Source organism: Xiphophorus hellerii, chromosome 18 (assembly GCF_003331165.1).
Source record: "Xiphophorus hellerii strain 12219 chromosome 18, Xiphophorus_hellerii-4.1, whole genome shotgun sequence".
Lineage (NCBI taxonomy): Eukaryota > Metazoa > Chordata > Actinopteri > Cyprinodontiformes > Poeciliidae > Xiphophorus > Xiphophorus hellerii.
Genome location: NC_045689.1, coordinates 23,525,996 through 23,553,987, shown reverse-complemented (window position 1 = coordinate 23,553,987; position 27,992 = coordinate 23,525,996). Strand labels below are relative to the sequence as shown.

The 27,992-nt window shown below is 38.4% G+C and overlaps 1 protein-coding gene across 4 annotated transcripts in view; it reads right to left on the bottom strand.

The window, feature by feature from the left end:
- dscaml1 (Down syndrome cell adhesion molecule like 1) overlaps positions 1-27,992 on the bottom strand; it is a 111,903-nt gene that overhangs the window by 64,494 nt on the left and 19,417 nt on the right. For 3 of the 4 annotated variants that reach the window (XM_032590676.1, XM_032590673.1, XM_032590674.1), the window contains exon 3: positions 24,274-24,420. In XM_032590676.1, the coding sequence (XP_032446567.1) occupies positions 24,274-24,420 (147 nt within the window). Of the gene's footprint in view, positions 1-407; positions 509-683; positions 786-24,273; positions 24,421-27,992 lie in introns of those variants that run through there. The other variant, XM_032590675.1, reaches the window with a different exon arrangement.

Sequence of the window (27,992 nt, the reverse complement as noted above, 5' to 3'; positions counted from 1 at the left end):
CACGTTGTTTATTCTCACCCTATCATTTGAACATTGGTGCTTAAAAGCAATACTTATCAGACCAGTCTGCATTTTCCCAACCTGCCATTTTTAAATTTTGGTTTGACCTCTGAAAACTAGCCTCACCACACTGCTCTTAGTTACCAGAAGCAGAACCTGATATAGTCTGTTCATGCTGAAAACCTTTGAGTCCAACAGGCTCTGTGTTCAGAAGTGATTGAGCAACTGTTGCCTTGTTTTGTCATATAAAACTAGTCTGCCAATTTTCATCTGACCTCTAACATCAACAAGCAATGTTCACCTAACAACTGCTTCACGCTGAATGTATTTTCTTTTCGTATCATTCTTGGCAAACTTTGGTTTTGTACAAATTCTCTCCTAGCAGACATTTTTCAATCTCTACTTACCTGAGAAGACCCTGCGTCATCGTCCCTGTTCCTGCCCTCTCCTGTAGTGTGTCCTCCCTGACTTTGCTCTTTCTATTGCGACAATAAAGATTTCTGCACTTCTGCACAGAAATTAAAGAGGATTGGGTTTATTTTTAGCATGAACTAACAACAAAGGGATGCAACATGGCCTAAAAATACTAACGTTAGTATTCTTGAACAGCTTAACGTAAAATATCGGCATATATTAGCTAGTCCTCGTTTAGCTAACATTATCTGCAGTATTACTCAACTTACTCGGTTTGATAAGGGAAAAAATTGTGCAGTTTTTAGGTGTTTGCTGGCTCAGACTGGAAGCTGGAACATGTCTTCCCTCGCTGCCCCCACAGGTGTAAAATCAAAAATCAACGTCACAGCGTAAACATTCGTGATGCGTTTAAAGACGGCTCGGAAAAAATGCAGGAGGCACGGATAAGAGCAGAGCGAGAAGGACCTCTACTTGAACCCAGGTGAGGTTTGACATGAGCTCGGCAAATAAAACACATGGAGTGATGCTGTCCAAAAAGTTTAAGCTTATTTTCACTGATACAATGTAGCCGTGCTATCAAATGCCCCAAAGAGACTGTTCAGCATTGAGAAGCTTTTCTTCAGTCCAAACATGTTGCAAATCCGTCAACAGTTTCTTATGAGAAGTTCAAGAAGCGTGTTTTTTGAGATGCAACCAAATATAATGTACAGATGGATGGATGGACGGATGGATGGATGGATGGACCTGCAAACAGTATCCATGTATAGAAAATGATTCTGTAAATGGTTATCAATTAGTCCTACTTTTGCAGATATGACTTGTGCTTTGGTACCAAATCAATAAACTGCATCAAGGTAAACAGATACAATGATTGTTTTTTATATTTTAGATACAATAAATGAAACATAATTTGAAGGCATTTGTTGTCCAAAGCTTTGTTGAAAAGCACAAAACGTCAGGGGGAAAAAAATCAAGTAATTCATTTCATAAGATTAAGATTGTTGAATAAAAGAAAAGGGGGGAAACAGTCAACTACAGTAAGACGGCTAAAGAAGCTTTAGGTCAGAGTTTGGTTGTCAATTTGATGCGATATAAACGTTAGAAACACATGAATTCGTACATCTGCCTGGAGCAGGGTAAGACTTAAGGACAGTGGAGTCAGATACGTGTCAGGGTAAAATAGCATCAGTGTCTTTCTTTGTTTTTGTGAGTGACAGTGATGCAAGGCAGTCTGCCTGAAAACACAGACTTAAACCACGCAACAACACAAACATGCACTAATATGACTGCCCAGAGGCCTTATGCAACCATAGCTGTTTTGGTGTGACACACAGCATACACTGCACATCACATCAAATCCACAGCAGCTTCTTACCAAGAAACTTGTGGACCTCAATGACACATAGATACCCTGCTTCAACAAACGATGACACACTCCTACAGATATATTCAGACTGCAGTGACACACACATATAAAAAATATATATGAGAGACCGAACAGTAAAATGAATTCACACTTCATATGTGTAAAATATCGGTCAGTGATATTGGGTAGTGATACATTATAGACAAAATCATTCTGTTTGTGTTTAATGGAAGCGATTGTAAAAAGTGAGTCATAAGCTTTGTACAAGCAATACGGTTAACAAAGACAGTTTAAATTTTTGGAGCTTTTACATTAAAAATGTTGAGTTGTGTTAACATGAAGAGAATAGTTGTTACATAAATGTTGTACTTTAATTTTCCAATTTTTTTTCAGAACTGTAATTTCATTTACAGTAATAATTACCACTCAGTACAATCCAGAATATAAAACAATGATCTTCCTGACTCTAGGTTCAAACATGCAAGCACAGCAGGATAATATGTTATTCCTGTTTGTTTACTCTCAATACTCTATGCAGTGTGTGTTGTATCAGTGATTCCTCAATGTGGAATTAACTCACGTTTTTCCAATTATGAATCTTACCTTCAGTCTTACCAGATTTCTATGGAAATATAATAAAGTACAATCAATCTTCAGACATGTTGCAAGTGCACTTACAAAGAGTAGTAAACATTGCGTAACTCAACTTGAGAAAGCTTCAATACCGAACGGATAAGATGCATGAAATTGTGCTCCGGGGATGTCTGAAAAACGCATTGAAAATGCCCTGGAGATATTCAGTAGCACTGAATGTAGCAGTGAAAAGGGAAGTGGTGAGGTCGTGCAGTTTTACAAAGTAACATTGTCAACATATACAAGAGACAGAGAAAGTTTGTATACATGAAAAACTAGTCTATCGCAGCAGGACCTCAGTCAGCAAAGGGGAAACCAGAAGAGAAATCTCATGCAAAATACTCGCTTGTATTTGTGTATGGCTACACATTTACACCATGGAAAGAAAAGCTGTAGGATAATTATAGGATTAGGATTATTGTATATAGTAAATTGATTATGCACGCCCTCCTCCTCCTTTCAATGGACTATTCAGCTGTCATAGAAAAAACAACCAGATAATTATCTTTTTGTATTGTTTCAAGTCACGAGATGCGATCTTGGTAATTTTAACTGTTTAGTGTAACAGAGCTGGCAATTGAGAAATACAGAATCCCTCTTCTTCAAAAGACAGAGCAGGAATTATGGAAAAGAAAAGGAATGGCTGCAGAAATAAATCTCACTGTGCTCAAAGGGATCCCAAGATTAGTTGAACACGTTGGACTAAATGTTTTAATTTTCCCATTAATTCTGATGGAAAATTACTTTAACATACAACCAGAGCTAATATGGAATATTATAATATTATCTAGTACAAGTATTGTCTTCTTTACAATTTCTTGTTTGTGTTTTATATACTTTTTTGACATCTCTTTTTGCTTAGATATAGTTTTTCATTATTTTCTCTGACAAAGCAACAGGTAGGTCTTGAATGACTGGAGAAAATAGGTTGTGTAAGTTTCCCCTTTCTCCTCTTGCTCCTCTTCCAGTTGGATGGATGGAGGTGAGGAGTAAAAGAATGGGAGAACAAACGAGCAAAAAAAAGACAAAGAATGTAAGCCCCCACAGTAGCACTTAAAGTAAGTCTGCATTATTGATGAAGAGACAAAGGAAAACATTTATTTATCTTTGCAGATGTGAAGCTAAGGTGATCCCCACAGAGTTGGAGGAGGGCGAGAAAAAGAGAGTAAAACACAGTCAAGTGATAGAGAAAGGCCCTGTTGAAAGACAGATGTCTACAAAAACTTCAGTGTGTTTGTGTGTAAATAATATATAAGGTCAGGGCTGATATATGGCCTGTACATTTCCATGATCTGTTGAGGGATTTCCTAAGGGCTGACGGATCAAGACCACACCATGGAATTATTTATGAGTCCTAAACAGGCGTCACACCACTTTCAGTGTTCAACACAACGCTAAATCTGATGTTCAAGACCCATGGTCATACACTATCATTTTTGGCTTGCTTTGTACTTAAAACAACAAACATAAATGAACACAGATGAGTGACTAGTTTTCCTCCACATTTGTTTTTACTCTGTTTTTTAGCATTTTATCAGACTGATTGTTTAACTCTCACATTTTGAAGAACACTCAGAATCAAAGTGCAAACAAATCCTAATCATGCAGTCTTCCTGAACAACTTGTAATCCCAGCACTGCTGTGTAATATCATTATACCTGTGATATAGCACATTGTAAAGGTATTTATGCCTGCAGTGGAACTTTTTCTGATATGGTTACATAATGGCAACAAATTGTCATTTATTTTACAGGCATTTTATGTTAAGGGCTTAATCAAAACCACTACTTAATTTTGATGTGAAATAAAAATGATAAATGATTTTCAAAGCCTTCTCCAAAGCAAGAGCACACAGTATAATTGAAGAAAGAACGTGTTTTCCATAATCAAAGGCATGAATACACACCTTTAAAACACAATAGGGTTTTTTTTGTGTGTGCCACAGAATAATATTCTGACAACTATTAAAAGATTTGGTTCACTTCTTTAAAAAATCTGGCACTTACTGTAGTGTGGTGCATGTTTTGACAAAGATAAATATTCTAGGTTATCTTCACCTTCACATTGTTGTGCCAAATGACCACTCTCCTCCCTTTGGTCCTACTGCCATCTGCAGAAATATACCGCTCAGTAAGAAACAACCAATCAGAGCCAGGAGGAGGGTCTTAGCTCTCAATCATGCTTGTGTAGGGGCTGCTCACACCCTCCCCCTTGGTCGCTGCTATGTTAAAGTTGCTTCTCCCCAGCAGAGCCCAGGGTAGTAAGTATGGCCAACGATGAAGGTGAATAAACAGTTTTCCTGTTAAGGTAAATTGTTTCTGTGGCATTAGCGCACCTGCAGCAAACTGGCAATCTTGAACAGCATGTAACCGAGCGACCTTCCTCTTCACTCTGATTGGTTATTTCTGACATAACAGCAACAACAGACAGCATAAGGCCACAGGGGGGAGGTAGAGGAGTTACATTTAGTTATGTCAGGACATAGTGACAATTTTAATCAACAGATAAAAACATATTTGTTTTTATAAAAGTTACTGATTGCAGCTTTAACCTTTGATTATATAAGGTAAAGATGGTTTCTCAGACTTGACTCCAAATCTCAAATTCAAGTCAAGTCTAATGTTTTTATTTACAACATAAATGCAACCCTAGTCTAAGTGTCAGTACTGAGCCCTCATTCTTGGGGTAAAGTGTGTTTTTTCTTATCCCAGCAAAGGGATGCTTTTAAAATGAAAAAATGGATAGCGTGACCCAGACTTATCAAAATTCTAAAAATATTTTCACTTTTTATGCCTTTATCCATATTTATTTTTTACATATATAATTCAGTTTCAGTAGTGATGAGGCTTCATGTCAGCCGATTAAATCTTTCACAAGCAGGAACCTTTCCCGCACGTCGCATTAATCTGATGTTTGCTCTAGAAATGACCCATTGTCCAGCTGGGACAGATGGATTTCCTAGGAACTGACATGTGAAAGTGGCTGAGCCTGCATGTATGTACAGGCTGGATTTTATCGGCATGGCTATACATTGTGTGTATTTGTGCTTGTGTGCAGAGGGGGGCCGTTAGGGGATAAGCACTCAATAACAGCTGACACTGAGCTGCCCTCTGCTCTCACTCACACAAAGAACTATGATTATATTACTGTTTGACTGCCTGTCCCCTTTCCCTCAACCCCCCTCACAACACTCCCCACTGTCAGCCCCTATTCTGCCAAGCCCTGTGTGCTCTCCACAGCTAAGATAATTACCACTATTGTGTGTTGCACACACACACACACACCCATGCAAAGTGTGCCACGTGCTTGCCAGCTACCCCATCTGTCTCCGGCTCTCACTATCACTTTTTTTCTCCCCCTTGTTCCTCTGATCAGTTTTGTTATTGTTTCTGTGGCAACATTCACTCTCTGGTATGAGAGAAATCATTTTTACAGATGGAAGAAATTGGTGTAACTTTCAACTTTTTTCACAGGTTAGTGTTAGTCAGCAGTTGTCTAATTTTGAGACGAAACATACAAACATAATCTACGGTTGCTCAGTCTATTGAATAGAGTGACATAAGCAATAGAAAGCTACATAAACTATCTGGCAGACTTATCACTGAATAATGATTACTGAATCGATATTCTTTTTAATGTATTATTATCCACTCTCCAATTCCTCTTCATCAGTCTTTGGCGTCTTCTCTAACTTCACTACTTAACAAAGAAGATGAAAAGCAGAGAATTGAGATTGAGTAGCTATTGAATGGAGAGTAGCTTGTGCGACAGTGGCGTCCTCTCCCTTTCTTCCCTTTTGCTTTCCCTTTCGTTCCTGCGCTGGTTAAACTTTAATGTGTTTTCCCCACTCAAGTACTCAGGGAAACTCCTCACAAATGGCTTTGGTTGCAGAAACACCAGAGTGGTTGTTGGGTGGCTTCTGTGTGTGTATGCTGGCATTGTAAGAGACTCAGATTTAAGTGGGCTTGTGGCTGTGTCTGTATGTGTGTGGTGATGTGTGGGGCAACAATATGATGTTGAAGTGGCGTTTACACGAGCGAGCGAAGCTGTGGACAAATGTAGCCGTTAATACAGAAACCTCTTTCTGCCATTTCTCCGTCAGTCCTTTTTTTTTGTTGGCTTTGTTCATTTTCTTCTGCAAGCTGCAACAAACATACATTTGAGCAATCCAATCTCTCCCAGTATTTTTTTTATGCTAATGTCCATCAAGGAAAAAGTATTTTTAAACATTCATATCTTTGAAATTTTCTTCCAGGACTTTGATTGCTGAAAAACAATTTACAATAGTCTCTACAATTACTGGCATCCCGGCAACAGTTATACCTGAAGTTATTTAGACCCCTGGAAAATTTAGGTGTAAAGAATGTTTTAAAGTTTCCGATGCGTTTTAATTCCACTTTGATTAACATTAAGATTTGAGCAGGCCTACAAGATTCTTGACTTCAGTCTGAAAGAGAATCTGTGGAGGGAGTCAACGGTTTGGATGATGGCAAGGTGGTTTTCCAAACTGAGAAACTTACTGCTCATCACCAAATATAAGTAATCAAAATATAAGTAGAAACATGCAAAGGGATGGTGAAGTTGGTTTCAAATGCAAAATTACTGTAAAGCCAATAACAATTTCTCGTGTTTATTGAGAAAATGCCATTTTCCAGAATTTTTTTTAAACAGATTTTTTCTTCAAATTTCAAACTCCATTTAAGTTATTTTATTGTCTTTTCAGGGATGCCTGTCTTGCTACTTATAAGAAACAAACTCACGGTTTAAATTCTTTAAATTTGCCAGTTTGTAGAAACACCTTAAAATAAAAATGTAATTTTTACAGATACAGAAACAAAGACTGAAAAAGGTTGATTTTCTGTATTGATTTGGAAATTTAAATTTTTTTTGTCTTTATTCTTACAGAAAATCACTAGGCGACATATTTTCACTTATCTGGTAGAGGAAAACTATTATTTTTAAACTTTCTCTTATTTCAATACAATCTAACAAGGCTTCCTTTGGAAGAGAAAGAAGCCCACATCTTCACAGATCCTCCACCATGCTTCACAGCAGTTGACCAGTCTCATTGTTATCTATTCAAAGGTTCAATAAACCTTTAGTAAATTCTATATTTTCATTGTCTTAATGATTTACAGCAGAAAAGGCTTTTTCTGATATGCCTTCCAAAAAAAACCTCTTTGCATGTTGTTGTTGTGAGTTGGTGCAGATGAACGTCACTCCTTTCTGCTTTTCAAAAACAGGACAGTTCATAGGTGCAATTATGCTGAAGATTAGCTTGTTCTATGGCTTTTTGCTTGTCTTTACCAGGGGCTGGCATTAGGCGTGGAGGATGCAGTAATACAATCACTCCAGGGGAAAACCTTAAGACAAGCTCCCAAAATGAGGTTAACAGTGACTTCTGCTGGAGAGAAGGACAGAGACTGTTTGATGCAGGCAAAACAAGATAGAGAGAGGGGAAAGAGGAGCACCTCCCTTAGCGGCTGCCATGTGGCTTTAGCCATCTGTTGGCAGAGTCAAAATTAATTAGCTCCACTCATTACTAGTTTGCAAGAGTGCTGTGTTCTAAACCAGACACCAGTTCTCTAACTTTCTTATGATCACCCGTTGCCTGACCAAAACCCGTCCACACCTCCTGTTGCAGTCTGTAAAGTAAAATAAAATAGGATTTTGTACATTCAAGACCATAATCAGATTATTATTGAAAACCTGAAAAGGTCCAGCTGTGACAGTTGTTTTAAAAAATCCAATATAAGTGAAATGTTCCAGAAATCAATAGTTTATAAAACCAATAAAAAGACTGTGTGTGGGTGTGAGCAGATGTGGAACTGCCCTGTTGATGTGAACCAGTAGAAACACATGTCCAGTTAAACTGATGACGCCTTTATCTGAAGTGTAATGAGTATAGTTTATTATCAGATTTTAGAACGAGGCAAGTGTTGGACGGCTGTTTTACGCGTTTCTGATTCAGGCACGTCAGATTTAAAGTAATGCTTCAAAAACGCATCTCTAGCTTTCAAAGCTGCTCCTGTTCCCCCAGCTTAAAAAAAAACTGTCAGTGTGAGGAGAGAAAAAATATTCTTCAGCTTAAGGGAGGGAAACTAAATACTCAACTATTTTGAGACATTAAATCAAATAAACTAATAAATTCACAGCTCAATAGTAAATGATAAGTGGCCTGTTGAATTTTGATAAATACAGTCGTGATGTGAAAATCTGCTGTATCATCTCATCTTGTGTAGTAGACACTACACAGAATATATAAAGATGCTATTCCAAATTTTACAGTAAATTATAATTACATTGAACTATCTGATATTTACAGATCTTTTGATGTCATCTATTTGGACACACCTTCTTCACCCTTCGCCCTCCCTTTTTTTTTGCTCTCTTTGCCTTCCTCTGCCCTCTTATCCCACTTTCCTCGCTCTTCCTCGGGGACTGCTCTGTGCCACCACAGAGACGACAGATGGGGCTCAACATCATTCAGAGAGGGGAAGGGGTGGGGAGAGAGAACAGGGGAAGGCTGCATTCATTATTTACATCACTTGGTATTGGAATATTAATGCTAAAAGCAATCGGGCAACCCTTCATTAAATTAACTAGAAATGTAGGAAAAGATAGGAGAGGTAAGATGGAAGGAGAGGAGAGGAAGGGAGGCAGAGGCATGGGAGAGAGAAAAAGGCACACTCAGTTAAATGGGTCCTAAAATTAGTGAAGCAAAAACACCTCCATTAAGAAAACCTCCATCTCTTTCCCCTCTTTTCCTGCACTCCAACTCTCCTCTCCTCACTCCCTTATTCTAAACACCTCTTTGTCCCTCATACTCAGAAAAATCACTGCTTTACCCTCAAGTCCCTGCTCAAGAGAAATATGCATCTCTTTGCTGTCCCTCTTAAGTGCCTGTTCAAAATTTAAACATGCTTATGGTGGCAGAATGTGTCTTTGGTCTCCATGTGCATCTCCCCAGAGAGAATTCCTCTGTCTTTCATTCTCAATATCACTCCCTCCTTGGCAACTGCTCTTTTTCTTTATGTTATCTCCCTTACCACTTACATTTCTTATTCCAACCTCCCTATCTCTCTTTTTCTCGCTACGTACCATTGACACATCGGACATACAAGTGCATAAACATCCAGTGCTTGCGCAAGAATGCATAAACGAACACACACAAATACACACCAATGCATGCGTGCACATATGCAGAAACATGCAAATGCCAATTTGAAAGTCTAAAATTATGCATACAGGCAGTAAAGGAACACATCCAGATGAACACATACTGACAGAACCAGAATGGCTCTCTGCTGCACAGCAACACATTGCGTAAATGCAAAACCACTCTCCCTATTAGTGGAAAGCTGCGACGTGCTGTTGACTTCTGGAGAGGAAGCGGTACTAGTGTGTCTGCCAGTTATCTGATGCCACTGTTACCTGCCCCTCAAACTGTCCACAGCCCTGCACATACCCTAGGTAGGGCTCCATGTTTGCTCAACTTCAAATTAGACATTGTGCATGAAGAAGATATGTATATTCTCTATTTGGGTGAAAATGAAAGTCCAGAAAAGGACACAAATCATTTTGAAAGAATCTGCCATCCTTGCTTCTATTTTCATAATAGAAGATTCAAACTACATAATGACAATTTTAATATATTAAAATTTAAACAACTCAATCATTCTTTAAGAGGACTGCTTAGATTTACTTTACGTCATTTATTTTTTTTGTAAATTTCAACAGCATCAAATAGGATAAGAAGTGATAAAGAAAATGTAACCTGTCAACTGTTAAGTTTTAACAGGTCGCTTTTGATGTGTAATTTGAACCTTAATTGTCACTTCACTGAAACTGAATTTAGCAGCTCTATATTCTTCTTCTGGCCATGCAATTTGTTTGCAAGTTTTTGCTTTCCTATGTGTGTCCATATTACCTGCACCATTCGAGCACAAGTCTGGGATAAAATGCTGGCTTCTTTAAATTCCCCTCTTAAGACAGCAGCATAAACTGAATTAAGAGTTGCCACTGCAAACATTTCCATTTGCAAAACCCAGATATCAATACAAGAATGACAGAGAATGTGTATATATTCAGTATATACAAATTAGTCGAATTAGACTGATCCATATGCTTAATCTGAAAATGCGGAAATTCAAAATACAACCTTAAATGAATTTTATTAAAGATTTTATTAAGGATTTAAAAAAAATAACATTTTTATGACTACACTCAAAATGCAGCAGACAAGCAGAGTGTAGAGTACTGGCTGCAATGGCGTAAAGCTCTGATCGTGTCTGCCTGCTTGTGTTACACCTAAAGAAAGGAGAGACACATGATAGACCTTTCTGACAAAGCATCAGGTAACCATTTAAAAGCAAATGTCCCATTATTCCACATGCTGCTTTGATCTAAATCCACAGTGTATATTTTTTAATTCTCTGTTTTACCATTTTCCTCTTCTTACGGGAATGTGATCTGTAACAGTATTTATCTGGTTTAAAATCAAGTCTACAACAATATACACCACAGATTTAGGCTTTGGGAGGATTTGGCCACCTCATGCTTCCATGTTTTACCGAGATGTTGTCCATTTCAATTTATTTATCTTGACAATTAACAATGTGGGTAATTTATAAGGATGAATGTCAAATTAAAAGTACCTTTCAAAAATGAACCTTTAAGCAGGTATTGTGCATAATCTTAATAAGCCTCCATCAATGTATTAAAAATGTTTTATATTGATCTGATGGATAATGCAATTTTAAATGCTGTGTTATTAGATAAAAGCAAAAAAAAAATCTTATAATTACCAGAAATAAGCGCTTGAAAACATCAGTCTGTGTGTAATTAATCTACATAGTAACGTGTCTTACTTGGAGAATTGAGTTCTTGAAATAATATCACTTTTCAATAATATTCAAATTTACTGAATATGACTGTAGTGTTACCTTTTTACTCTGCATTGTATTTGCATTTTTAACATGGTAATATATTGTTAGGGACACACATCACAAATTAGCTTAGAAATTTGCTGTTGTGGACATGTAAAATAAATTCGGCAGCTTGTAGACCCCATAAATTTCTTTCAGTGCCTACAGGTAGAGTTTTCTTCTCTGTCTTTGTGTGCTCCAGCTTCTAATGTTATATCTAATGTACCACAGCGTGCAACAATTGAAGCCAGTATAATGGATTTCATTATGTAGAGAGGCTGCATGTGACACACCATGTATTTTCAACTCGGCTGCAGAAATATAGTCAACAAGGATGAATGAGCTGTAGTGCAAACACTCAACCGTCAATCTGTGCTCATACACAAGAGCTCTGTCCACGAGAACCGGCTAGGCGAGGGGGTTACCGTGTCTGTGTTTGTGTGCGCAGGCGGCTGCAAAAAAAGAATGCATAAAGGCTAGAATGACGTTAAACTGAAATGTATATGAGATTCAAATGACTTCCTTTCTCCCTTTTTACCCTCCCTTTTCAACCCCCTTCATAGTTTTTCTTCAGGGAGCCTTACTCAGCTTTGCTTTAGTGCAAAAACACTGGCTTCTGCTTCTGTCTCTCTCTAACAAAAGAGCCCATACAAATACAAACACGCACTTACACTATCATGAGGCTGCTGCATGTATGTTTACAAAAATATGTGAAATTTGTATTCCAGTTTTTATTACTAGTATTGAGGTTGATGAGGACTCATGACTTTCACTGAAAGATTTTTTTTGTTATTGTAAAAATATCTGTAACTTCTTTTTCTTTTTTTTTTTCTTTTTACTTTTTTGTCAATGGGGAGTTTGAGTCTTCTCATATTAAGCACCCTATTCATTTACTGGTATCCATGTTAAAGATATTAGTTTTTTTTCTCAAGTGTGTTAGAGTTTTAGGAAATGTTAATTAGTAATCCGACTTCCTGTTTCTGTGAAAGATAATATGGCTGCTTCTTTCTCTTAATCACACTACAAGAAGAGAACATTTCACTCAAGGCAGATGTGAAATTATCTTCAAGCAGTCCTCTACAAGAAAAAGACTACCCATCTAAACATTTAGAACAGTGTATAAATAGCTTAAAACAACAGGGACCCATGTTTATCTTGGTACAGCACCGATCAAGAAGGATCATATGAGAGGTAAAACAAAATAAAAAATAAAAAACAACCTCGACTGATCACTATTAGAGGTCATCATCAAAGAGCGGCATCAAGAGAGCACTAATTCTTTATAGCAAACATGATACACGATTTGCTCACCATTATTTGCTCAAATTATTTGGACAAAATGGCATTAAAGATGTTTTTTGCCTAACATTAGATAACTAATGGTAGTTATGGCAAACTATAAGATGTATAGTTTGCCAAACATGCTGTGGCTTTACCTGGGACCATGTGCTCTGTTGATCTCAGAGTAATAAAAATGTGAAAAGTATGAAAAAAATTGACTAGCACACTGGATGATCTGTGGTGATGTGGGCCTGTTTTTCTTCCTACCGTCATAGAATGACCATAAACTCTTGTACTTCCTTTAAATGAAAAGCAGGTGATCTCTGCAGGTGTGAGTGAGAGTGGAAAGCAGAATTCTGGATCATCAACAAAGATCGAGCAAAGTGGGTTGATCAAAGACCCCTTTCTCTGTATACTTCAGCATTGTAAAATAAATTGGGGCTCTACTACAAAAAGACTCGTGTCAAGCTCTAAATGGTTTCTGGATCCTGGGAGATACAGACAGTAGTTCACAGGCTGTAGACAACAGAACTATCAATCACCTTCACTTCACATCACTGCATACATTTGAAGGGGAATGGATCAAATATTAAGGTCATGTGACCCTTTGCCAGGCTTCAAAGACAAACTGATACATTTATATAAAGTCCAAAATGGCAGACATCATAGACGAAGGCAAACGTAAGGTTAAGAGTTTTTATTTTATGTATACGTACTAATCTAAGAGGACTTGTTTTTGTAAAATGCTGTTTTAATACATATTTATGAAAAATAACAATCTTGTACAGCAATGCAGAACAGCTTAAATAATAAGACATTACCTGAACTTGACGGTGTTTGATCTTCTTGTCTAGTTGGTAAATCAAAGAAAGAATAACACCTGATTTAGTTTCCTGTCTACTCATAAACTTATGATTTAAATGTTTTGCTACAACAGATCCAACATCTAACATTTTTGGTCATTTTAAGTGACTGCAAACGTCCTGCCTTTCATTCCTCCATTTGAATAGAAACTTGTTTGAATTCAGTGGAGCTCCAACTATTACTCAGCTTAAAATTTCATTCTGATGAAGCCAAGAGAACCAAAACAACTTTAAAAAGCGGCAGATTCTAAGTCCACAAACCAGACACTCTCCTGCCTCAGGCTGTGCCTTAAGGCAAACAAACTTGTTGGCCATGGACAACACTGACACTATCGCAGAAAGTAAAATGCATTTCCTGCTGTTGAGACAGATAATGCAGTCCATATTAACCACAATAGCACTCCATGTGGGATGCAGTAAGAAATTTTTTCTACCTCATATAAACTCTAAGGTAAAGTAAGATAGGGACTTAGATCATGAATCAGAGTTTAAATCAACTAAAATATAGTATCAAGCAGAAAATAAGTCCAGTTTGACACCATCACCAATAAGTAGTGCTTCACACTATCAAAATGTTCAGAATTTGCAAAAATCAATAGCACTACATGGTAGTTTACCCCACCAATCAATACTGAACTGTAATCTGGTGGCAGATCAGAGGCGTTTCTACCAATAGGAGGTGCAAAAGCCATGACAGCTGACTTTAATCTATTGACTACAAAGGAAAACACTCAACATGACGCCATCAAGGGAAAGCTAAATTCTCTATGATTCTTTAGAAGGACAAATGACTATAGATGCTCCACTACAAGCCCTCCAAAGCTTCTTGGAGACAATGCCAGCAAGAGTGCAGAACAGATGTCTTTCCTCTCCAAAAGAAAATAACTAAACAGCAGCCTGTGAAAAGTTTCCAGGATATTGTATCATTGGTTTTAATTGTGGTCTTTTCAGACAGAGACAAAATAATTCCACAGTTTAGGAATTAAATTAGCTGAAATATAATTTATTTATACTCCCTAAATGTCAAAGTATGCTCACTTAAAGCACACAAAAATATTATTCCATTTCTAATGTTGTCAAGCCTCACTACCATGATGTTTTCAATGCATTTACAATATTGACATGATTGTTAGACACTACTGTATATTCACCAAAGCAAAGTTCAGTTTCAACCTGTGAAATCGGAGCCAAGTTTCAAACGGTAGCAAACATGGGCATGGTGGAGCAGGATGTGATGATGTACGCTCTGAGAAACTGACAAAAGTCAAGGCAGTGCAGGAGAAAAAGGGGACCTTAAAAAGGTTGGGAATGAAAAAGTAATATAATTTTTCTCATTGTCTTCTTTTTTACAACATGAGCTACATAGTGCCACACTGCCCTCAATATTAACAGCGGCTGTCATCAATGGCATAGACAAGTCAACAAAATTCATTTGAGTGAGTGCTGACGTTTTCACACACTATGTTTACACCACACAAACAAGACACTGCTGCAGCACTATGACTCACTAATAACATTGCTCTCCCTCTATGCAAACACTTCACTTACCTCAGCATGCTAGTGGTTAAAGCTAAAAGTGAAACTGATGGTAATACCTAGTTTTGGATCAACTTGGCTAATAGTCATCTGAACATGTGGGGGGCGTCCAGATCATTCAGCTGATCACCTTATGTCAAAACACAACAGATCAGTCACAACACATAAAATTCAGCAATTAATTTGTCACCCTTGATGCCAATACACATGCATTGTTGAAAATTTAACTTCAACCAAAGCAACACCATTAATTCAACGTTTTACCAGGATTAAATGTTCCAGATAGTCTCTTTAATGTCCTTACATTAGGACCCAGGTAACACATTTACAAGATGACAGCACACCTGGCAAGCACACCTTTAAAACCTCCACTTCACATAACCCAGCAATGTATTTCTTTGTAAAAAACAAAAGATCACATCTAGAATCTAAAGTTTTACATTTACAACGCTGGAAGTATTCGGTGCAAAAAAATTCGATCAGTATTAGAGGAGTAAATCATGTTTGTTTGTGTTGTTTTTCCCATGTTGTAAAGAGGGGAAGAAGAGAGTATGTCTAAAAATATGCATTAAACACCAGTGAACTATTGACGGGTGAGCACTTAGATGCCAGCATATGTCTTGCGGGAGTCCTCAGGCCATAACATACATCCCAGAGAGCTCATTGATTAGCTATTAATAAAGCACAGAGATTCTATTGCTGACAGGGGAGCTCAGGCTCACACACACACACACACACCCACACACACACACACACATTTCAACATACGCACACTCACAGCTGCACAACAGAATATAGAAGGTTCCCTGAGTTGAAAGAACAGGATAGAATAATAATATTAATAACAATAGTGATATAATTAGAAATTAAACAAGATGCAGTATGTCAAAAAAGACAGAAAACTGAGAACAGATAAATTATGTAAAAAAAAGATAAACAAAAGGAAACATTTGCATGTCTCTCCATGTCATTTCACATTTATTTGCTACAGTTTTCATCCATTTTGTGCCTGATCCTTCACCCCAGTGCTCTCTGTCTCCATATACTCCTCCTCTTCTTCTTCCTGCTTCCTTTATGTCCCACTTCAACTACTCTGTCGCTCGCTTTCTTTCTTCTGCATGTACATCTTCAGGTCACGGGTCATTAAGTCAGCTCCAGCAGGGATATGTTGGAACAGGATATTTCTCATACTACCCTGCCCCCACGGCACTATTGAAACACAAATATGCATAAACACTTGCATCTCTGAAAATACATGTAAAAATGCTTGGTTCATACTTATTCCCATTGCTTTTTTTACACATACCTTTCATGTATTCTTGATGTTGGTCAACTTACTCAATACTTAAGAATGCAATAGTGCATAATTTATTTTTGCACAAAATACAAATTTGGATGCAAACAACATTCGCATCTAAAAAGCACATAGCCTCTGAACAGAAATAGTCATGTTTGGTCTGTCCTTTGAACAGACAGGTATTTCTATATTTTCTAATATTTTGAGGTTGTAAATCACATTTAATAGTTGTGCATTGTGTTTGGAAACCACGCAATAAAATGATAGAATTTTATCTTTGCATCCACAGACAAGATATGCATGAAACAGATGTGTGTTTATAAAAATGAATCACGTTGCATTTTCTTTGTAAAGCAACTAGGAAACAACATCAACATCTTAGAGTACTTTGAGAGGTAAAATCTAAAAGTGCTGATAGAGTTGATAGTGGTATTGGTGCATGCCGGCCCATTTAAAGCACTAATTGCACTGTGCTTTAGTAATTACAGATTACTAAAGTCCACACAACATAATAATCCTCAAGACTCTGTGGACAGACAGGACAAATGTCAAATGTTTTTGGAAGATATTCATCACATTACTAACACAGCAGTTCTAAAAAAGAACCAGTTTCATAATTTGAAATAAGAAAAAGTAAGAAAAACCTTTTTTACAGCACCGTGTGTAACCAACTTTGTCACAACCAGGTAAAAAAACTGGCTTGAAAACCACACACACACACACAGCAAAGTTCACACACACATACAAATGTGCATATCAGAGCTCTTCTCCACCCTGGTTGTTGTGCACTGTCAAACAACATTAGATTGTATGAGGTGTCAGTGGGATAATTAGAATAACACGTTCGCTGCATTCTTCATTAAATGTGTCATCACCACTTACTGGCTGAACTTCCTCACTGACACCACCCCAACCTTCAAACCCTCACACCCAAACAAACAATCACACCATCTTACTCCAACTTAACTGATGTCTTCTTTTTCTGGGGGTGGAGAAGTGTGGGGGTAGTCATGCTCCCCATTAAAAATGGCCTCCAGCAAAAACCTAATTGTCTGAACTTACATCGTGTATTTTTCCACTAATTAGTTCCTTGGGAAGGCAGCATGATGCACAAAGTTGAGGAGCAGCAGCATGATTTCAGGAGGAGGGTGTTGGCAAGAGATCATGGCGGGAGATGAGTAAGGCTCTGACGTCGGCTCTGGATTTGGCAAAATATCTGAAGGCGACTCTGTCTGCTTTCGCTGTAATGGAAGGAAGCAGTGAAGCATGTGTCCACGGAGTCAAAAAAGATGTTGAAAACACCGGAAAAAACCCCAAAACAAAACAAGCAAACAAAAAAACACAGCTAGCAATGATCTCGGGCACAAAACGCGAGGACGGCAACAGTACAGAACGAAAGGCACGTTGGTCTGCGGGAGGTTGTGGGGGCAGGGGAATGCGAAAAGCCCAGACAAACTCACACAAGCGGCCTTGCACACACCTTGTGGTTAATGAATAACTAACAAGCAGAAAGGAAAGGGAGCCTTCTCTTCTGAGTGAGGCCAAATGAATTCACAGAGGCGCTATGCAAATGTTCCCTGGGCTAACGAGACTGCCTGCATGATTGGAGTGCCATTGAAATTCTCCTCGTGCGCAGCCCTCTCTCACTTCCTACCTCCATCATATCCTCCTTCAATCTCCCTCCATCTCTCCCGCCATTTCAGTCAGAACGTCCATGTTCTATCTATCTATCTATCTATCTATCTATCTATCTATCTATCTATCTATCTATATTCAAATCAGGTTTTCTGCACAGATAAACACTGCAGGTCTATCATTGCCTGGACAGCAGTGAATGCCCCTGTGTCTGAGTCTCTCTTTCCGTCTGTCTCACCGACAAACACCCTCACACACCCCTACACCCTCCAGCCCACGCCAAACACACACACACACACACGCACCCCAGCACACGCCCACAGACACAGAGTCCGTTCAAACAGAGCAAGCTCAGAGTCGCTCTGCACCTGTTCTCTCTGTAAAACATCCAAACACGAGTGCTGAATAAATAACCCAACCTAATACACATCACAGCCAGGTTCTCATACACAAACACGCACACACCACAGCCCATAAACACACATCAATAAGTAAACACCACCCATTTCCCCTCCCCGGTTACCCTGCTGCCTGCCCTCTTCCCCTACCTTTTACGTGAGGTATAAACTTCTCCGCTCCTAAAGGAAATCACACATAGATGTGTATAATGGTTAATGGTCAGACACTAACGGGAGATATAACAAAAGGACAAAGAGAGACACAGGAGAAAAGATGGAGGAACTTGTCAAATGCATCTTTAATGATTGGGGGCTTTAAAGCTCCTGCTCTTCTCCTTCCTTCTCCCTTGGGTGCTGGGGACAGCAAGAAAACTAAAACATACACCTCTCTCTTTATCCATCCCCACACCCTCTCATGCGTCCTTATCTACCTACCTAACTTATTCCATCGTCTCTCCATCCCGTACTCGCTTTGCCATCTGCATAATTTAGCATGTCATGCTTTTGTGCCACTTTATGTTCCCCTGTTTTCTGCTTATTCTGTGGTTTTTGGGCCCATCTCTTGTTCACTTAAAGGGCTGATGGAGTGGATGGAACAGGCCAGGCATTGTCACTTCACTATCTCCTAATAAGTGCCTCTAAAAAGGAAGGACTAGAGGGGAAGAAAGTTAGGAGTGGATAGACGGAGGGCTGGAGAGAGGTAGCAGGCCTCTACAGAGAGGACACAAAATGGAGACTAGGGCAGGAGATGCAGCAGCTCTGGCGACACTGCACTTTACTCAGAGAGGCATGTAGTGCGTGTCAAAGAGGCAGCTTCAATCAGTGAACAACATTACATTTTATTCTTCACTTTCTTCTTTAGGGGAAGGGTTCCTTTTCTTTTTTTCTGCTAATTAGTTGAATGTTAAGATCAGTTCCTCTAACTCAATTTATGCTGCATTCCTGAAGGTAAGGAGGTAGAGTGTTGATAGTCAGTATTTCAGGTTATCTCCATTTCTGGATAATGGCTCTCTTCTTAGAAATGGCTTTGAGCAGATATCTACATCAATACCTATGTTTTTCTTCTGTTTTTTTATTTTTTATTCATTCACTCCAAAGATTTTTGTTCTCTAAACCATCAACAACAGACTAATTAAGGCATAAATACTCTTGTAAACTAACAAAGAATCACAGCATACTGTTTCCACTTTGTGCACACTAAACCTTTTAATATATATATATATATATATATATATATATATATATATATATATATATATATATATATATATATATATATAAGTCAAAATTGGAATTAGAAGGGCAGTCCTCAGAAAAGGTTAGAATTTTATTTCGGATAGAAAAAAAACAATCTCCTCTAATTGTAGTGTGTGTAATACCGTGTTTTAGCCATAAAATGTTGGAAGCTTTGTGAGGGAGGTGACCACAGACAGTGCTTTGAAACATATGGTAATCAATATCAAAAACCTCAGTTGCTTATGTGCAAATTTGCATGTACTGGAGTGTTGACGTGATGGACGCAATTAACAGTTTCAGGGATGGCCAGTTTGACCGTCTTCCATCCCAGGAAGGAATAGAAATATGCACCACTGTCCTCTGTTTGCCGGCGTGTATGCATGTGTGTGAGCATGACTGTGGTGGAGCTGAGCCATGGTGATGCACTAATAAAAATCAAGCAGCGATGCATCCTCACACCTTCCTCATTCCGCCTGCCGGATTGCACCGGTTTCCATGGCGACCGGATAAAACTCACACTGTTTTAAGCTCCAACTGGAGGAGGAGATTCACACAGTCTCATACACACACACCCCCGTACGCAGATGAAGTTCCTTATTACACATCTGTCAGATTGTAGTCCTTCAGTTGCCTAACTGACAAGAAAACAAATGCTAATTTTATTATAAGTGACGGCGACACCAGCAAACCATCAATTAAACGGAGAGACGCAGCTATATGGAGAAGCTGTGCGAGAGCGGCGGTTATGACAGCTAAGTAAAAACCACAAGAGCTACTCTAAACACTTGGCCCTCCTCTGTTTGACTATCAGCCTGTCTGTCTGTAAATTTGTCCGTACCGCCCAACATTGCTCTATGTGCAGGCCACAAAGGCAAACAGATTTGGCTGTCAAATACTGACACGACACCCAAGAAGGGTCGAATCGCAGTGAGGCCAGCTGTCAGCAAACACCCTCCTCTCTCTTCATCAAAACCCATTCATACTCAGTTTTATTGACCAACACAGCCGTCTGTGTGACATATGTCATCTTGTCAAGCCGACACCTAGCATGCTCTGTCTCTAATAAATGGCAAAGCACCAGAGCATCTCGAGTGCTCAAGTGAAGGCTGAAAGTTGAGCATGCAACCAGGAGCTGATGGATGAAGGGGATGAATGGACGGATGGATGGAGGCATGCACGAACGCCTCTAATTGGAACTCGGTGTGGGTCAGTGTTTGTGTAAGTGTTTCTGTGTGGGGCCATCGACACAGGCCACCAGTCTGTACCAGGGAGGGAAAGAGATGAGAAGAGCCTTTGAGCCGAAGATGGTCGAAAAGAAGAGCACCACTGTCTTACCAATAGGACCTATTCATCAGCTGTGAGGAGAGAGGAGGAGGAGTGACTGAGAAAATTGGGAGGAAAAAATAAAGCTCCACAATGTCTTTAGATTAACATTTTGACAGGATAGCAAAGCATGGTTTCATTAAGAATCCCCAAATCATCATTTTTAGAGATATCCGAACATTAAAAAAAACAAACAAGAGGAATTTATCATCAAAATCTTTTTTCTTTGCTCTGGAAGTTATTTTGCTAATACTTATAATACTGATGCTTTACAATTTTTGTTGTTTTAAGTAAAATCATGATAAACTTCACTGATCATCAAAGAGACAATTACAAGCTGTCAGCAGATAAACTTTGCAAAGCTTCATAAGTAAAATGATGAACTACCGTACATGATTAACAAACACGTGTTAACTTTTGCTCATGTTTGGACATAAGTTAGCTATAGACTAAACTCAAAAAAGTGGTTTTTTTTAATATTTACCTTTTCAGGTTGTGATTTCAACAGTTTGCCTTGTGGGCCTGTGAAAACAAGAGGACTAGAAGGATAACTAAAACCAGAGTGGATCTTTGAGCCCTGATATGAATATATGACACTTAATTTCCTTTATTTTTTTTAAATGCAACACAAAAAACATCAAGAATTAATTCGACTGCAGGTGATACAAAGAAGAATAAAGTGTAAATTTATGTAAACAGCTTGGTAGATTTACAATTTACTTTATTGTAGCATTACTTGTGTTTCACTGCTCATGTCCTATTTTAAGTGGAATAAAAGCTCTGAATCTGAATCTTGTGTTACTCCTAGTTAGATAAACAAATCTTAGTTAAAATCGTGTGTCCACCTTATTGTTGCTGATTGACTGTGGATCCAACCTGTTAAGAAACAGAAATGCAATATGTTCTTATAGCTGATTGTGTGAGCTATAGAGAGCTGTGTTTTGCAATTTGGCAAAAAAAAGAAACGTTTTTTGTTTGTTTAGATAAACACTTAGTGATAAGTGGAATGAATTTTGGATGAATAAGTGATTTTCCATCTGTTGTTAACAGATCAGGTATCAAGATAAATGTGGTTGAAAGATCAAAATCGGAAGAGTTGGCAAAAACCATCTTTAAGTTTTCTGTTGTGACTTTGTCAGCAAAACTCCCCGGAGAAAACCTTTACCAGCACCTATAAAAAGTAATCATTCCCTTGGATGTTTTACCATTATATTTCTTTTACAAATTATTTATGATGAATCAAATTTGGCCTTTTTGACAAAAAAAAAAGGAGAAAAAAAAGACGAAAACACTTTTTTAATGTCAAAGTGAAAACTCCATGCTAACTGACAGAGCTTGAAAAGTATTACAAAGCAGAGTGGAGAAAAATTGCAGAGTTCAGATGTGATTTTAGCAAAAGGTGCATATTCTAACTACTGCCTTGAATATTTGTGCAATCATTTAACAATCATTTAACTTTATGTTAAATATCTGTATTTATTTTTGTCATTTTGTACAAACCAGTTTCTACTTTAACATGAAAAGGTTTTTTGCTTTGTTAAGGAAGCCAAATTTTGTTGGGCATGACTGATTTGCAAAAGCAACAAAAAGGGTAAAACATCCAAATGGGCAAGTGCTTTTTATGGGCTATATGGTATGGGCACTACAGATTGCATAAAATCTTGGCATCTACATCCCTGAGCTCATAGCAAAAAATTGCCAGTTAAAATACACAATGGAATAAAAAGCCAGCAGACTTAAAGTCGTGGATACTATCTGTATTTCTCCTGGCTATATCACTGGAGTCCAAGAAGGGTTGTGTTGATGGTGATGGTGCCCAGAAAACTGTCAAAGGGAGCTAACCCCAGATGACTTACCCTTATCTCTAAGGTTAAGTACAGTCACCCTATGGAAGCAGCTCATTTTGACTATATGCATCAATTTATTTATCTTTGAAAAACAGTACATCCTTATTTCATTCTTTTAGGGTTAAGGTCTTTTTCAGGAAACCGCTTATTTACACTTGGGTGTGTGGGCGTGTGTGAGTGAGGTAGAGGAAGAGCGAGAGAAAGAGAGAAAGCGACTATCCCAACATGCTTTTACTTGTTTATGTGTGCATGTTTTACCAAATGATCAATACCATACTCCCACTGAGCGCTTAGCACACAAACGTGATACACTGACTTTTACTAACAAAGCACACACGCAGACACACTGAGCTATGAGTCAAACAGACTTGCCTGGTCTCACCACTCTCACACTGAGAGATCTGTGACAAGAGAGAGGGGAATCCAACAACAAGCTTTATCGATCCAGACTGGAAACCCCCCTCGGGCCACACACATACATATACGCACCAGTGTTGAGTTGGATCAATGGGTGCTGCTGTGTGAAGGATAGAATTGTACAAAAAGAGGAGCACAAACACACCTTTATGCACAAAGGCGCATGCACTGTACAGAGACGAAGTAAGCACTCCGTATCAGAGAGGGCGATAAGGGGCAGAAGGAGCAAAACATATCATCTGACCTGAACAGTCTCATCTGACAGCCTGCAATTTGGCGTTGCTCTATAGAGCAGACGTTAACACCATGCCACGCACTCCTGAACACATTCACATTCACACGCACAAATGTCAATGCACACTGAAAGAATAGCTACTTGCAAGCTCAGTTTCAAAGTGATATTGCTTCTCCGTTGAATGATTTAAAGAAAGGATCATGTGGAGTAAAGAGAGCTGCTCCGAGACACAGCAAAGATATGGCTGCTCAATTTTTTCACGAGCAGTGACACAAATGTATCACTCATCCGACTGTGTACCGTCTCAAGCTTTCTCAGTCAACATTCTCACACGGGCACAAGTCGAGTTTCCTTTATGTTTTTATTAAGAGCACTAAAGGGATGGTATGTTTCCACAACATGTCTGTATGTATTTTACATGACCAGAAATATTCCCAAACAGCTGAATTTGTCGTTTTTGAATGCAGAGGAAAAGTCAGGTGACATTCTTTTATTGAATGAGTGGAGGTGTGAAGCAATAGTGCTGATGCCAACCGGTAGAAAAACCTGCAGTTTCTCCACAATTTAGTTTGACAACCCATGTAAAGAACTTTTAAACTATGGGAATTGTATGGTGAAAAATGTTATACCCAAACAAGCATTGCAAAAATAAAACATACAGTATTTATCACTGTAAAAAGATGATAACCAACATTCTGTTAAATTTCTTCATCTAATTTCTCCCTGATGCAAATAAAACACAATGAGCGAGTCATGACATCAGTATTTTAGCGATTGGCTGACAAAACCTGTCAAACTAATTTCCAACTGCAACGTCACGGTGTTTGGTGAATCACTGATGACAACTGTAGCCTGAATGTCCTACCAGGGATGATGGAAACGGTGTCTTTCTCCCAGGACACCACGCTGACGTACTCTTGAACAGCTGAAGGGATGAGGCACTTGAATACGGCAATGTTACCCCGCATGGAATGCTGGTCTGCCACTCGGACTGTGTAGGGCTCCCTGAACACTGGATTACAGGAAAGAAAAGGAATAATGTTAGTTATTTAAAGCAGTATTGTGTTTGTGACCTGGGCTCTTTTAGCTAATGAAAAGGACATTTTTTTATTTTTTTTAATTAAAGTGCATCACATTTGAGAAGCTGAAAGAGAATAGTTATAAAACACATCATCAGTTGAGAAGCAGCGCATCAGATTATCTATACAAGTAGATACAAAAAGCTTGTCGCATTTTCATGTGGCATTGACAATTGCAACTTTGTGTTTTATTAAAATGAATGGAAACTAAGTTTATAGAGAGCTAAGACCAAAGAAGCAAAGGTGTTTCTCAATTTGAACTGGTGTCATTTTAGGCACTTTTTAAAAAAGTATTCATATCACTATAGTATTTTATTTTATCACCCTACAATCACAATTTTCAGCATCTCTTTTGGATCATCAGCATAGCAAGCAATTGGATGAAGTGAAAAAATATATAAATTCCTTTTGATATTAAAAAGTGAGACATGCTTGTATTTTAAGATTAAGAAGAGCAGATTACTAAACAGTGTTCAGCCTATAATTCGTTTCCAGTATAAATAAAACTGTTCTGTAAAGAACCCGTATGTTTGTGTGAGAACTTTGTTGAACGGACAGTACTATGAAAACCAAGAGCAAGCGACAAGTCAAAGAGAAAACTGTGGAGAAGGTAAAGCAGAGTTAAGGTTATTAAATATTATGTTTAACATTTCAAACATTTCAAAGATCACTGCTGAAAATTGAGAGCGTATGGGGTAACTTAAAACCTAAAAGGAAAACCTAAACTTCCCTTTCTATGCTTTTGTAGGATGTGAGGAATCTTTGCAAATAAAAAAAGTTAAAGTAGTAAGTAGTATTCCATATGTAGACATCATAATCTGAAAATTAGTGACACATAATATTTTCTAACTTGGAAAAAAAAAAAAAGAAAAGATTTTCAATGTCTCTTTTTTATGTCATCACTGTCCAGCCTCACCAAATGATGAATGCAGGGACAGATCAGAAAACAATGCTTTCTGGTGTTCAGTTTAACCACATTAGGACAGCGATGCACTTTTTAGCCCCAGACTTAAAGCCACAGTTTGATTGTAAGAAGGCCTGACTTTGAGCTGCGTTGGAAGGGATGCACAGTGATCGGCCCCTGGCCTTTTAAGGCGCAGCGCCACAGATGCTATGAGACGGCAAGGAGTGGAGGACCGCTCACAGCCGATGGAGCTGTCACATGCAGGCGCCAGGCATCAAAAACACACCCTCTGCTCATGGCACGCCGAGCTCCAGACTACGAATCTGTGCCAGTGTACAGAAAGGACGGTAGTGATTAAGACCGGCCTAATGATAAAAACAGTAGCCTGTAGCTAACCAAATTATCTCTCCAGTTAATTCTGTCACATTTGGATTAGTGGAAAAATGTGAATTGTTGAATCAAAGCATACATTCATTAGATAAATTAAGTGAGGTGAAATTAAATGAATGGATTATTTTGATAAGAAGGAGAGACAGGTAGCTCAAGGGCACACCCACTGGACAGAATCATCGGTGTATTGTTTTCTAACCCAAACTGTGGAGCTTATTTGTTTAAAGTTAACTCACTAGATTATTTTTTTCTCTTTGATGTGCACAAAAAGGAGAATATCTGACATGAATAAGATGAGAAAAACACAATTACAGAAGTCAGATAGGGTCTAGACTGATATTGGGGACGGATTCTGGCAATCTATCAGCCGGGCCTCACTTTAGAAATTAGGACAGTAATGGCTTAACAATGTAAAATGTACACGCGCGCACACACACACCCACACACACACACCAAACTGGGAGTGGCCTCACCCCTCCCGCTCTCTTCCTCCAGCTCTCCAGTGATATAATTAACGCCTCGCCTGAAGGCCAGTTTCCTTGGTCATTAATAATGCTTTATGCCAGCCGCTACTGTCACTGGAACCCAGTGGAACCAAAGCCAATGTCCTTGTCGAAACGGTGGAGAGTCTTTCACCTTAAAGTTCGAGCTTTATTCTCCCAAGTCTTTTGTCTCATTCTATCTATTGATTTCACAGTTGTACTTTATTCATAAGCGCCTGAACCATGGACCCCGTCTTTCTTCTTTGGTGGCTTGTGAAGGAGCACAGAGTGTAGCGTATGTGTGAACCTGACAAATATTGATATACTTTTATTAAATTTAATTCAATTTTATCAAAGTTTTATTTAGAAGGTTTTTTGTGTGTGTTGGTTTGACAATGTAAAACATTTTCGAGTATGTTTTTTTATGTTTGAAGATTTATCTTAGAAAACCACCCTAGACTTCACAGAGACAGAGAGACAGAAGATTCAGTTCTTTGTAAATGTGTTTATACCCCTTGAACATCAATGTATATTAGGACTTCATTCGATAAGACGGCATAAACTTGACCATAATGAAGTAAAATGTGAACATTTTTAGGAATAAAACTGAAAAGTGTGGCATGCATTTCTATTCAGTCTCCCTAAATTAGTAATTTATAGACACGGTTTTCAGTGGAAAGAATTTTTTTTACCCATTATTGGCAAAATAACAAAGACTAAGATGAGATTGAGAGCATCTGGAAAAAGTATTTTCTTCAAGACTTGCAGCTTATGTTTGACTGGGCAATTCCAACAAGTAATTGGCTGGCTGCACATTGAAAGTCATATTATGCAATGTGGTGAAATACATTAATATGTCAAGAGCCACAAACTGCTTCATCACAAAAAATGTCAATACAAAAAGCAAAAACACAATAATAATGCAAAGTTTCCCCAGCTTTCTGAAGCACCTGACAGATCTTCTTGCAGTATTTCCTTCCATCTAGCTACCGACGTCTTCCAATCAACTCCTTATAGTTGTGCCTGCTTTTGTTATTTGCAGAGGATGAACTGAAATGTTGAAGCGTTGTATGTTGTTTTAAAAGCTAACCAAGCTTTAAATTTCACATCTTTCTGATGTGATCTTCAAACTCAACAATGCTATTTGGAGTTTGTTTTTGAAATGAGGTGATCTTTGAAAGAACTTGGTTGACTTGCATTATATTTGGAGACACACAATACACCATGTATTTTTTTAGGTTCCAACATGACAAAATGCAGGAGACAGGATGTAGATCATTTTGCCGCCACTTTGGTTACCAGAAGCAGAGCAGCGACGAGAGCTCAAAAGCTAAAATAAAAAAATCATTCTCATTAGGCCTTTGTTTGACTTCCTTAAATTAAACAACTCTAGCGTTTCATTGATGCCACCTAGCACTGGATCAATAGCCTGGATCGACACAGGAGCCTCGGCTGTTGTGACCGAGCCAATCCTTTCAATCATTTATTTACTCTCCTGGTGACCTGGCTCCCTTCTGTCAATAGAAAGTAGAATCCCAAATGCCCACTGAGGCTCTCCGAGAGTGTTTAAAATCAGCCTGACAGCTTGTAAATACTTGCCACAACGATGACAGATATCACATTTCAGTTCAGTGGAAGTTCATATCCAGTCAAGGTCACTTGTTTTACACTTCACACCCTTTCGAAGGGTGTTGCGCAACAGTTCCTTTACTCACTTGAAATCTGTCAA